This window comes from Strongylocentrotus purpuratus, unplaced genomic scaffold (assembly GCF_000002235.5).
Source record: "Strongylocentrotus purpuratus isolate Spur 01 unplaced genomic scaffold, Spur_5.0 spur5_scaffold_7, whole genome shotgun sequence".
NCBI lineage: Eukaryota > Metazoa > Echinodermata > Echinoidea > Camarodonta > Strongylocentrotidae > Strongylocentrotus > Strongylocentrotus purpuratus.
The window spans coordinates 29401011-29414559 of record NW_022145613.1 but is presented as its reverse complement, the minus strand read 5'-3'; the positions used below and the strand labels follow the sequence as shown (position 1 = coordinate 29414559).

The 13549-nt window shown below is 34.6% G+C and overlaps 1 protein-coding gene across 1 annotated transcript; it reads right to left on the bottom strand.

Moving 5' to 3' along the window:
• Positions 1-1942: 1942 nt before the first annotated feature.
• LOC588336 (protein FAM133) lies at positions 1943-10820 on the bottom strand. Its single transcript, XM_788026.5, has 8 exons — positions 10689-10820; positions 9246-9343; positions 8448-8526; positions 7950-8015; positions 7536-7577; positions 6061-6129; positions 5234-5326; positions 1943-4227 (listed from the first exon to the last, which is right to left on the bottom strand). Exons 1-8 carry the CDS (start codon positions 10710-10712, stop codon positions 4141-4143), a joined length of 558 nt encoding a protein of 185 aa, XP_793119.3. The 5' UTR covers positions 10713-10820; the 3' UTR covers positions 1943-4140.
• Positions 10821-13549: the final 2729 nt, after the last annotated feature.

Sequence of the window (13549 nt, the reverse complement as noted above, 5' to 3'; positions counted from 1 at the left end):
TTCTAACATTGCCATTCTATTCTCAAATGTTTTGTTTGTATGTGGTAATTAATTTTAGGGTTAGGGTTAGGGATTTAGGTTTGATTGAGTGAAAGCGTTTTGTATATAGTGTTGGATCAAATGTTGAAGTTAGAAATTCGTTTAGAATTGGAAATTGTTGGGAGTTTCCACCTGACTATAAGTGTTAAAAGACCTAATTATCATTATCAAAAAAGTATTTACCCGAGTGTATTTCTAAAGTTTGTCTCACTTTGGTACATGACCACTCATGTATTGATACCATACCCAAGTCACACCTCCAAACCGATTCCGAACCGACATACAGTATTCTTGGTCATTGAGGGTGATGTGGTATCGTGTATTCGGTCTGTTGTCGGATTCCTTGGTTTGACTCGGGTATTGGATGATTTTTTTTTTGGATCAAAGCAAAATCGCTGGCATCACTATAATTTAGTTTGTCGGAATGTTTTCAACAATACATGACAGTATTGTGTTTTTTTTTATCCTAACAAACCATCGATATATACATATATATGTATATATATATATATATATATATATATATATAAGTCTCACGTTCCTAGACCATTTTCTTCACGCCTATATTATACAGTTATTGACTGGCAGCTAGGGGTGTAATATAACATTTTTTGGACCGCTTAAGGGAGTTATATTTCCCAAGTGGTTATATTTTCCCGAAGCGCGCAGCGCTGAGGGAAAATATGGTCACGAGGGAAAATATAACTCCCTTCAGGTCCAAAGAATGTTCCTGCCAGTCAATAACTGTTATATTAGATAGCCTTGGGTTTTTTCGTGGGGGGGGGGGGGGGGGGGGAACAATCAAAATTACGGGAAAATAATCGAGATAGTTCAAGAACAAAAAAAAACCTTACAAAAAAAATTATTAACAAAAAATTTTGAGAAAAAAAAAATTCTTACCCCCCAAAAACATTTTTTTTGGAGAAAAATAAATTCAAAACAAAAAAAAATTACCCAAAAAAGCATTTTTGGGGAAAAAAATAAAATGTGGAAATATAATTTCAAGGGAAAAAAAAATTCATGAAAAAAAATTTTCACCAGCCGGTAAAATATAACCATCCAGGAAAATATAACCAACCAGGAAAATATAACAAATTGGATCCTCGCAATTGATATCACGTGACGAGCTCTGGACCAATCACATCTCGGTATCTGTCTAAGCTATCTAATATATATATATATATATATATATATATATATATATATATATATATATATATATATTTGTCTCTTCTTTTGCTTTCCCCATCTTTCCTCTTTACTTTCTTCCAGAACTTTCGTACCTATCGAAAGCATATGTCGCCTCTCTCTCACCGACTCTACCCTATACTCTACATACCACACACAAATGATACCAAATGATTTGGGATAAAACACTCTTTCATAAGATGTATACCCGGTACTAATTTACTGTCCATAGATGATTTTAAAAATAATAGGTGTAAATTTTTTGTTGACTCACTCTGTAGTTTATCGCACTCGGTCAATTCATTGTAATGCATGTAATGTAATACTCCCAAGTTACTCACCACATCATTCTCATGATAAAAACTACACTTAAATGCAAATTATTTCCATTTGATCAATATTTCTGAAATGTTAATTACCTCATATAGTTTATCTCATTGAACTACATGCATGTATCGTATCTGTACAACTGTACGTTTTATGTTCTATGTGTTATGCCCTGCTTTGGCAATATCCCATAACTCTGTATACCTATGATCTATTTGTACCACTGTCTACTTTGATTATGAAATAAATGCTGCTCAGTGTTTATTACATTAAGAGAGTCAAAATTGTTGTTGTTGTTATCCTCTAATCATTTGAAAATAATTCTTCAGCCCACATATCTTATTACAACAAATTCGTCAGGCAAACAAAATAACAAAATTCACTGTTAATTTCCAATATTCCAAATCCATTTAGCAATTCACTTTATTTACAAAATCGCATATTCATATCATGCAACAACATAATAATATCCATGTATTGAGTACAAGCAAATATCCATCATTTTATACATGATTGCAAAAGAAAGAATACCACTCTAGAAAGGAAGAGAAAATATATTAACAAAATCAATTATCAAATGAATCATTTTAAAACATATCAGTTCGTTCTCTTACAAAGCCCGAATGCATTACACTTAAGATCCATTTGTCTAGACTGAGTAAAATAGTACAAAATCATACTGCCCAGTATATTTTTTATATTTCTTTTTCTTTTATATTTACATTTTGTTTTACTTCAAGAAGGCAACTGACCGAGCTCATTAATATTCAAAATTCACTTTATCAGTCTCTCACTAGAAAATATGAAGTAAAATCAATAATTGTTGACCATTTTGACCAACAGAATAATAACTATCTATCAGGACTATGAAAACTACCATGAAATGTCAAACTTTGAAATTAAATAACACAATGCGTATTGCTTGTACAAACTACTAGTTGTTAATGCTAATTAAAAAAAAGAATTATTCAAGCTCAGACTCTGACATTAACAGAATACATGTATGATTTCATCATTTTAAACCAATGTGAAATACAGTGAAAGTGAAACCTTAAAGGGAATAAATAAAAAAAGACTTCAATTTACATTAAATTCAATGGAATAATTCAAAACTCAATACACTGTTTAAAATATACATTCATAAAAATTCAATAACAGCACAAAAGTTACACAAGTGTCCTCTGACGTATGGCATAAGGAAATTTAATTAATGTCCGTTAATACTTCTTTGCAGTATTTGCCTTTCAAGGCTTCTCTAATCTTTGACTAATACAGCTGTATTTTGCAAATTGTCTTCAACTCACAATACATTGTCCGAGGACCTTTAGTATTCAGGGTGGCTCATATCATGCGAAATAATGTTGATGAAAATGATCAAGGTCAGAACTTGTCACATGGTTGGAAAAGAAAATACTGAATTTTGTTGGAGACATTGGCTAATAAATGCACAACTTCAACCCTGTACCTTAAGATTTATGTATGAGGATGCAACTCAATTCTTCTGTTTTTCATGATATTCATGCTGTAAAATAAATAAATTCATTAGACTTGTAGATGAAAAGCAATTACGGGAAATTGAAAAGCCTACTTGCGACGAATATTCCCACTCCTCCACCTCATAATTTTCTGAAGATAATGAGCAGCTCTCAGTCCATAACTTTCTGAAGATAATGAGCAGCTCTCAGTCCATAAATTTCTGAAGATAATAAGCAGTTCTTAGTCCATTACATTCCATAACATTACATTCCTCTTTCCAACATCACATCTATAAGAGAACCAGCCCCATAAAAAATAAAAAATAAAAAAGCTAGAATTTATGTACACAGTTGCAATACTATTGCGAGACAGGTTAAAGAGTGCATGTAACTGCACTAAAACATCCATAACTCAAGACTAGCAGAGAAGAAAGCTTTACACAAAATAACCAAAAAAGAAAAAGGAAACAAACTGAGTGACCTCAATATGATAAATTAATTTGATGAAATAAGAAAAGCAATTACACCATGTCATACTCTTGACAGCAACCTTTAATCTGTGTGCAGCAATTGCAGTATACCACTCTTCGGAGAAAATAGTGCTTTTTAAATGTACATTGAAGTTGCTTTTTACAACTTATTCATTCATACATGTTTCTTATATTGATAACCATATTTACATAATTTCACAAAAAATACAACATAGTATCGGACTGGAACTGTATTCCAACCATGAAAGCAAATTGATCTAAAAGAAAACAGAAAAATCAGAGAAGCAGATTGGCGAAAATAAGAAAAAAATCACACAAACAATGAGAAAGGTATGAATTTTTGAAAGTTGTAATCAATATACATAAAACTTCAACTTTCGAAATGTATCGCTCAGGAGGAAATTTTCTTTAGGGAAGACCCATTTAGTGACCTCACATGTCATTCATTCATAACTTTTGTTATTGTTTTTCCTAATTTATTTCAAACGTTTGCCATTCTGTTTCTCTCATTTTTCTGCTTTCACAAAAATAATCCATTTACAAAGGTTGGATCGCCCATTTTACATTAATATGTTGTTTAGCAAAGAAAGGCAGCATCATACATCTAGATGAATTAAGAATCAATCTGAATGGGAGGCACTTCTTTCTTTCCTTTTCTTTGATTTACGATGCTTCTTGTGCTTCGACTTCTTCCCCTCTCTAGATTTCTGCGTAACGAGAAGAAGGAAATAAAAAGATGGCATTAGATAAAGACGGTGGAATTTCGTTATGAGGAGATCCTTGAGACCGTGGAAATTACCTTGTTATATCAGGAACCTTGTTATACGAAGCTAAAGAGCAGGACCAGCAAATTCACTTTGTTGTAACAGATAGTCTCGTTATATCAGAGATCTTTATAATGAGGATCCAATGTAGCTCTAAAATTATTTTTTCAAACTAAAAAAAGATGATCTTACTGGAGGTATGTTGGATCACTTTATTTATAGACAAAATGTGATAAGTGAATATGTCGCTTTATTATTAACTGCAATGATTTGGCACTAATTTACCCCAGACAGTATGCTTGGAACACGATGATCCCTATTCCAAAAGGTGAATGGGCAAATTTGGGTAATTCATGTTACAGAATCGGACACCAACTCTGGATATATGTCGTCTCCACACATTTACTTCATCTAAATACATGTATATTGTGAATATTATTTTCCGTTCAGGCATCTACATATTACTACAAGCCAGAGGGTACCAGGTAGGCAAAATCAGACTTGAAATACCTCTATTAATGCAGGAAAATATTAATTTCTCATGCACTTGAGCAGGTGATTTCTTACTTTTTATAAAAAAGTTGGTTTAGTTTAATTACAACGATCCTAAGTCAAACTTAACTCTAAGTTGGACTTAACAATTCTGGAGAGCCATTTGTATCCTTAAAATAAAATATATTCAAAAGTGAAAATTCAAGTATTTTAGACTTTTATCAATTCCACATCAAGAACATGAAATCTCCTTTATGATAGAAATTATGAATGATTTGAATCAGTTTTTATACCTTTAAAAATTAACTTTTACAAAATATTTTCAAAGAGGCTAACGGCTTTCCATAATTTTGAAGTCAGACTTAAAGATAAGTTCAACTTAGGATCTTTGTGAAACACCCCCTGATCCTGTTTATTTTAACACAATGCACACAAATCCACAAACTTTCAGACTCACCGACGGTCTTCTGTCTTCGTCACTGCTGTCATCGCTGCTGTGTCTCCGCTTTCTCTTCTTCTTCTCCTTTTTGTTCTTCTTTCGTCTCTTCCTCTGTTGGTTGTCATGGAAACCAGGACGAGGACGGATGGGTGATTTTGTGTGTGGTGTATGTATAGGAGGTGTGGAGAAAGAGGGGAAAAAATTGAAGTGAATGCCACAGTCACATGATAACAAAGAAAACATCATTACAATTACACTATGCAGGGATAGGTATTTTTTGTGGTATATATATATATATATATAGTAAATTACACATAAATCTATGGTGAGATATGAAGGGGTAAACCATGGCACTTAAGTGACATAAGTGTTACATGCTTAACATATCTGCATCTTATAGCAAAGAGCTCTGTGAATACTAATACTTGTATGCTCTTTGTTGCAGTTACCTTTCAGTTACACGTAAGAAAACTGGGTTTTTTTGTGGGGGTAACTGTGTCATATCTGAAAGAGTCTTAAAGATTTTACTTTTTTTTTTTAAATGACTAGTTTTGCTAACTTTTGCAAGCAATTTGATTAGGAAAAAAAGGAGGAAATATAGAAGAACTCGTTATTTGCCACACAATTTATATCCATGTGCCCCATTATATTTATAAGGGGACAAATATACCAAAGGATTCAAGATTATTTAACTGCATATTTTCATGGAGCTAAAATCAAGACTGGAAGCACTCCTTTGGCCAATCGGTACCTATTGTTTTGTGCGAAATTGCACATGGGGCAAATGACCGACTGTGCTGGGAGGCGAAGAAAGCAACCAAAGTGTTAAAAGATGCTAGACATACCTGTTCTCTTTCAGACTCAGAATCACTGTCATCAGAAGATTGGTAAGATGATGAGGATGAGGATGGAGACTTGAACCATGAAGAGGATGTTTGACAGGATGCAGTTGAGATGAGGGGGAAGAGTGAGATATAACTAAATGAGCATCATTGAGATTGTGTCACACAAAAAAGGGGGGGGGGGGGGGATTCATACTTAACCCAAAACGCAATATATGGGACCTGCAATTTCAACTCAACATCACTGACAAATCGTCATTGGTTTTCGTTTACTAGGTAGAAAATTCTTTTTCAAGTGAAATAACATCAAGATCATCAATATTTGGTAAGGTGTTTTGAATCTACGGATATTTTAATTAGGCAATGTCATTCCCGGAAATTTTATACTTTTGCAGCCGTAGTCATGCTTGAAGTAGCAAGAAATTTGTGCATGACAGCTTTCCATACAATCAGTGTGTTGAGAGTTGTGATGTATGATGAAAATTCTCCTACTACAGCACATGAGACGGATGGAAAAAGAGACTGACAATGTCGATTCGTGGGCCTTCTGGAAAACCGACAGCCAATGAGAGGAATTAGTCAGTGACTCAGTCATTCTCACACAGGCCTTCCTTCAACTTTTCTGAGAGCTCCAGTTTACTGGGATGTTCAGATTTTCAGGATATATGAATTTCATTTTTTTTTTTTGCAACAACTTTCTTCATCACACAGAGCAGATCAAAATCTTTAAATTATTTATTATCTGAAAAATACAGAAAAATGTATTTTAAAATGGTGAAATACAAAGTATGCTAAATATTGAAGAGAACAATATTTCAAAGTTTCACATAATGGATCACCGAACCCTACAGTATTTATGTCAGTTAGTGGACAACATTGCCAACTGATGCTATTCAAAGGAAAAAGAATACAACAAATAATTCTATTCTGTGACACCATGTTTTGTCTTATGTTTTATGTATTACATGTTACACCAATGGAAAACAAATTTCTGTATTATATTATGGACAATAAAATCTTGAATCTTAAATCTTATGGCATTATCCTGGATAACCCTTAGTATAAGCCTAAATGGTCTGACAATATTTGTCTCCTTTTAGTCACAGTAATGTACCGGTATTACCATTATATTTCCATTTCCCTTCACATCTTTTACTTTTCAAGATTTCCACAACGACTGGCAATGTTATTCTTTCAAAAGATTATAATATCTCAGTCCCTGTCTTTTGAAAATAGTTTTTTTTTTTATATATTCACCTGCCAGAAGGATTACAGTTCGAGAATCAAATTTGAACTTTTTGGTTTGGGAAACGCATGTTTCACTAGGTTGCATCTTCTGAACATACATGTATGGCAATAAACATTTAGTTATTATGTATTATTAACTCTAAACTTCTGTCAGAGACATGTTCTATATGTTCCATAATGTCCAAGTGCTTCTTAGTAGAATCTCATATATCTTTGATAACTTCACTCACCCTCTCTCGTTTCTTTTTCTTCTTCTTTGAGGATTTCTTTTCCTGCAGGAAACAAGGAAACATGGATTATTATGATTTGAAAATAGTCAACTTGTCACTTTATCCCGAGAATTCAAACTCTTCAGTCTAAGTTTGTAACAATTCCTTAGCACACACAAGTGGATACTATTACATAAAAATTTGTTCACTGAATAGATTGCTTAGAAAGTATTTATTTTTTAATGAAAAATTTAAAATAAAATTGTGCATACTGGTAGAACACTCCATATGACATTTTATCACAACCCCCCCCCCACCCCCCTCCCAACAAAAAACAAAAACGACGAGTACTCCAAATATTGTGGAAACAATAACACATGGATAAATGTAATGCATGTACTGCTTCTTGAAGGAATACTATTAATTTTTGTTTACCTTTTTATCTTTGCTTGATGATCCCAGCTGCTTCTCTCTAGTCTTCCTCAAGTCTTCTCTGAATTTCTGTTACATTAGAAACACATTAGCAATGTCAATTGTTCATTCTCATGGGTTGGGGCCAAGGAAAGAGACATTATTTCAAGATCTCTAAAACTAGCACACACTAAAATTTCTGACCCAGTAATGCCATACAAATTATAAATACATATAGGATAAAAATGTACATAATTAATTATACAGTACGTTTTAGACAACTGGAACTTTAATTGTCTTATCAATTAATGCAAATCCTGAATCAGTTTTGTGAATATACCAGATTCATGATGGTTTCATACTGCAAAATGATTGAAAGTGAAACACAACACTGAAATCTTGCGATACGCTAAACTTTCTTGCAGCAAAAGTGGACCACTAACAAATCACTAAAGCAAGTTTTAAAATTGACTGGTTGTAAAGCAAATTGTTTCATAGGTTCCTAGATAATTATAAACCTACTATATTGATCTTGTCTTCCCAAAAGGCCAAACTGCTGGATTTTGCTTCTCTTCTCTTCTGTTCCTCCTGCCATTCTTCCCTGAATAACAAAAAGAAAGAAGAAAATTCAAGGTAACAAAATAAATCTCATACTTTAATTTCTTGCTCAAGTAATGATCGATGAACAGTGAAAAGTCACAAGTCACAAAATTACATGAATGCTATTAATTTGAAATAATTTGAATAGGAGTACATATGTGAAGTATTTTGTCCGGAGTGATAAGGGGGCACTTTAGACATGAATTCTTTCAAAACAATCATGAGTTGGCGCTCAGAGACTTCTGTGGAAAGCGCTTTATAAGCACCGTTTTTATTATTATCATTATTATTGTTGGGAGAATTTTTTTGTTGTAGATAAAAACAAAAATGACACGTTATTGATGCTAAACAAAACATGTGTCTTTATCCAAGTCTCCATCCTTACAAATAAAAGGTCATCTTCGGATTCCTAACTTCAACCCTGGACCAAACACTGTATCTAACCCAAACCATCAAGGGATAACCTAACTTTCAAACCTATTGCAACCTATATCTGTGACGAACTGGGTCAGTTCTTAAAACTGTCATAAGTCTAAGTGCGTGGACATCCCATAGACACGCGCGTTAATTCTATAACACAAGTTTCAAGGGGGTCTCCGAGAAGTTAGACTTTTGACGGTTTGGAGAAATAGCCTTCGAAAGCCTTGTGGAAATGAGGCAGTTGCATATGTTGGGTTAAATCTACAAACTTGATATGAATTATGAAAGAAAACAATTTACCAGGTTGGTCTTGGGCGACTCAAGTATTCCTGGATTGAGGGACCAGCTTGGGGTCGAGGCCCTGATGCTCTGGCTGCAGCTATCGGGTTTACAAACGCCTGTTGATAGGAAGAAAAAATATATCAAAGAAATTAATGATTAGTCCTTCAAATGTACAACTCAAGTTTATGGATCTCTAAACGTACCATGCATCAAGCCTTCAAGAACACTAAATTGTAAGATGGGGGGTTGTGTGTTCGGACATTCACAAAAAAATGAGGCCTTCTCTTTTGCCTTTGATTTTCACAAAAAGTACGCATCAAATAGCACTAACCATGATAAATCTCAGATCCTTATTAAATTCATGTAATTAATTCACATTATGATGATCATGATCATCATTACGGTTGCTAACTTTTTGCATGCATGCGCACCCGCACCCCACCGTCGGTACGGTATGCAATTGTATCGTGCAGCGGTTTGTCATGAAATCTGTGATAAAGTGTAGAAATATTATGTCTTCGTTTCTAGGAAAATACTCCAAAAATATTAAAATATTACCACGAAACAGGTATGAAATATGATGAATTTCAAATCATGACTATTGATCATGATTATATTTGAACAATTGATGGAGATTTAGTTGATTTTGGGTATGTTTTACTTTTAGTATCTCCATGCATGCCGGAGTTACGGGTCAAAGTCTGGATATGATCTTGAACTAGGTCTAGCGCCCTATACTATAGTCAGTAGGGGCGCTGGTCCAAGAATGATGATCGTTCTCATAAACGAGGATATCCTCGTACACACGGAAAAAATACGTCCTCAGAAATAAGGATCACCTGCATTTTCGCAGACTTTTTTTTCATCGGCGCTCTGCGGGTCTCGGGTTACCTAACCACCCGCTGGCGATGCTAAAAATGGATTCCGCGTAAGAAAATAACCCTACATCACGGTCAACTTTTATGGGTTGTCCGTCTCCCCGAGGATTATCGCTCATAATGTGAAAGTCTCTGTACAAAGTCAATAAAAAATGCATCAACGAACCGATCAAAAAATATGAAACCTTATCTATTTGAGGAGGCATCCTGGTTTATGGAGACGATCCTTATTCTCGGACCAGCGCCCCTACTGTACTGATAGTATAGTGTATACAACTGTTTAACCCAGGGCTAGACTTATTCACACTCACAAATTATTACTAAAATTCAATCAGCAAACATGACAGGACGTGCACAGCTTGGACTGGTCCTTGCCTTGGACGCGTTCTACGCCACAGCGCCATCGCCAGTAATTTATTAACATTAGACCTAAATGCACATTCATGCAGAATGCCGAGTGCAGTGCAAATGCCAATGGAACTTGCAGTTGCAAGCCCACGAATGCGCACTGTGGCCATGTTAGACAATTCGTAATGATTTGAAAAGGATAAAAAGAACATCATTGAAAAAATTATTATCTTACAACTCTTGTATCTCTCTTCCCCATGGTTCAGTCGACAGATCTTGCTGAAATTTAGCAGAAAAGTCTTGCCACTCCGTGGACGTACCTTTGCTCCGAAAGGGCTTTACAAAAACCGTGTGGATTTCGGATTTCGGATTTCGAATATCCGGTCGATCGCTCTTTATATCATAAACGGATACCCATACCGGTTCAGACGTGGTGAGATCATGAATCAATTTACAGTGCCTTCTCTTTCTCTCTGAAACTTTTTCCATTAATAGGGGAAAATATTATTTCTTTGTCGCATATTTTTAAAGGATGGTTTCCTCCCCTTCCAAAATCCTAGATCCGACCCTGAGGTATGCAAATATTGACCCCCTTGATATCACAAATACCAATACTACTTTAAAAACTATAGTATGCCTGCCAGGTATGCATGCTCTATCAGTTACTCTGCCCTGTGGAGCCCTAATACAAGTAGGTGGGTCAAAGGATGAAAGGGGCCGCTTTTTACCATCTCCCCCTAAAATCAAGAACAGTGCCCCTTCTTCGATGAGAAAGTGTCCCAACTGTGGTATAATTTCATTCACCGAATAGTGCCCCTCCAAAGCTATATTCGAATCCCACAGTTTTGTATGTCTAGCTCTCAACAAGGTTTCGCTGTCAACTTCTCTTTTGTTGCTTAACCGAAGTCTCAAAGATTATTATCGTTTGCAACTGGAAAAGTCATATTTGTCTCACCTCCCTGGTTCAAACTGACGTCAACCTTCTAGAAGCGTCACATGGTCATGCAATAAAACATTTTTTTTAATTTCAAAATCTAACAATGTATGAGCAGGGGCGTTGCTCGCTCTAAATCACTAAACTCCAATGACTGACTTGCCCTCCCAAAGGGAACTTTTGCAAAATATTTTTTTCTTTTGCAAGAAAACTATAAATCGAACACCGTTTTCCGTCGTTGCATATTTAGTTGAAAATGGGTAGGTAAATATTATTACTTTTAAATTTATATTCCGTACCCATAAAGTGCATCCTTCGTTTTCACTCATTGCATAATGTTTGAAACATTTCGTTAATATGAGTGCACCAACTCTTTCTTATTATCCTTCTCTTTTAGCACCATCTCACTCCCTCTCTTTTCTTCTCCCTCTCTATGTATCTCTCTCTTAAAATCACTTGTATGCTGTCTCCTCTCTTTATGTCTCTCCCTATGACAATCACAACCTGTTTTCTATCCACTCACTCTCCTACCCCCTCATGAACAATTAGCCCGGAGTAGATGAAGTGGAAGTCGTTTAAACTAACGACTTTAATCTACTTAAACTTCATCTGGACATGAAAAATGGTACCTAAATGGAGATCCGGCGGAGATTTTGAAGAAAGAGACACGTACGAACCGACAAGAGCGATGGCGATAAGACCCAAGCTAAGACCAAAGAAATACTCATGTATTTCATCGAATCTTAAAAGGAAAGTTGACTTAGTACAGAAGAAAAGTTTAATTCGTAAGCTTTCTCATTCTTTGTACGTCCATTTGGCAAAAAGCATAGTAAAAATGTCCCCTGAAAAGAATTGCTCTTCAAATGCCCTAATATTATTTGAAATATGACGAGAAATGGCTGAACAGTTCGGACCAAACAATATTTGTGTGTAGTCCAATGTAGTAGTGTATATTAGTCCATGTGTTATTCGATCGACGGAGCCAAATTCTTTTCATTTTTATCGTTTCAAATCTTTAAACTACAAATGAACATCAATGATATAGAATTGTACATAATTAACCTGTCTCAACTTCTTCCAGACAGTTTCTGAATGTAATCGCATGACCGGTACCCAACTGATTATTTATGAACAGTAATTATAATATGAAATAAATAAGAAAATAACAGCCATCACCTTATCACTCTATTTACCATCTCCTCCTGTCATCTCCTCATACATCTTTTTTAATCCCATCCCCAACATTTGTGAATATAGGAATCATTAAGTTATATAAAGGATTACCACGCCTTTAAGCTTAACTTAGTTTTACTTAGTTTAACAATTTAAGTATTTTACGTTGATGATCTATATATTATATCACTTTTGTATTATTATGACTGTGTTGTAATTAGTTTGTAACTTTGGGAAGAACATGAAGAGAAATATAATAATCAAAACATAAAAAATAATTATCATTATTTACATGTTTATTGTGTTTAGAGAATAGCAAAACATAGTTTGTAGAGTGTGGTATGTCGATAGTTTGATTTCGTTTAAATATAAACATAAAGAGAAGGTAGTACGCATAATATGTTAATTATAAAAATATGAAGTAGTATAATGTTAAAGATGACGAGAAATTATGCGAACACTTTTGCTTGCAATAACCATCTTCAAGTTTTCTAGACATGATAGTGTTTCTATATAGAACCAAATTTTCTTTGACAAAATAGTTGTATACAATACAATTGAAAGACTCAAAACTTCAAACCTGGGCGGGGTTCTTTCATACATTTCAGAATTGGTTTGTGAGCGAGACAGAGAGTTGTTGGTTGGCCGCTAGATCAATTCAAAACCCTGTTTTTGTCACGTTGCCAAAAGTCAAACAAGGAACATCAATTATCTCATTTTAGGAATTATAAATTTTTATGTAATCAAACTTATTGAATTTTAGGTAAATTAGATTTCATTTCCGTTTCGGCTGAAAGAAACTTCGGATTACATATTAGAGCCCCATCTCTCGTCAGTGCGGCGAAGCCCAGCTGATTTTTTCAGCACAAACCTGATTCCAGACAGCAAAACAACTCAACAAATAAAGAAAACAAAAAGAAAAGAAAGATATATAGCAAATTTCTATTCGAACTGCGGAATTTAATGCAAGATCGCACCGTGTAAACATT

What these genes read in the sequence shown, in the direction of transcription:
- LOC588336 (XM_788026.5), bottom strand. Translation starts at nt 10,712, where the DNA reads ATGGGGAAGAGAGATACAAGAGTT. An exon ending in GGAAGAGAGATACAAGAGTT is followed by an intron (nt 9,344 to 10,688) that starts GTAAGATAATAA and finishes TCCTATCAACAG; the next exon opens with GCGTTTGTAAACCCGATAGC. An exon ending in ACGAAGACAGAAGACCGTCG is followed by an intron (nt 4,228 to 5,233) that starts GTGAGTCTGAAA and finishes CTCGTTACGCAG; the next exon opens with AAATCTAGAGAGGGGAAGAA.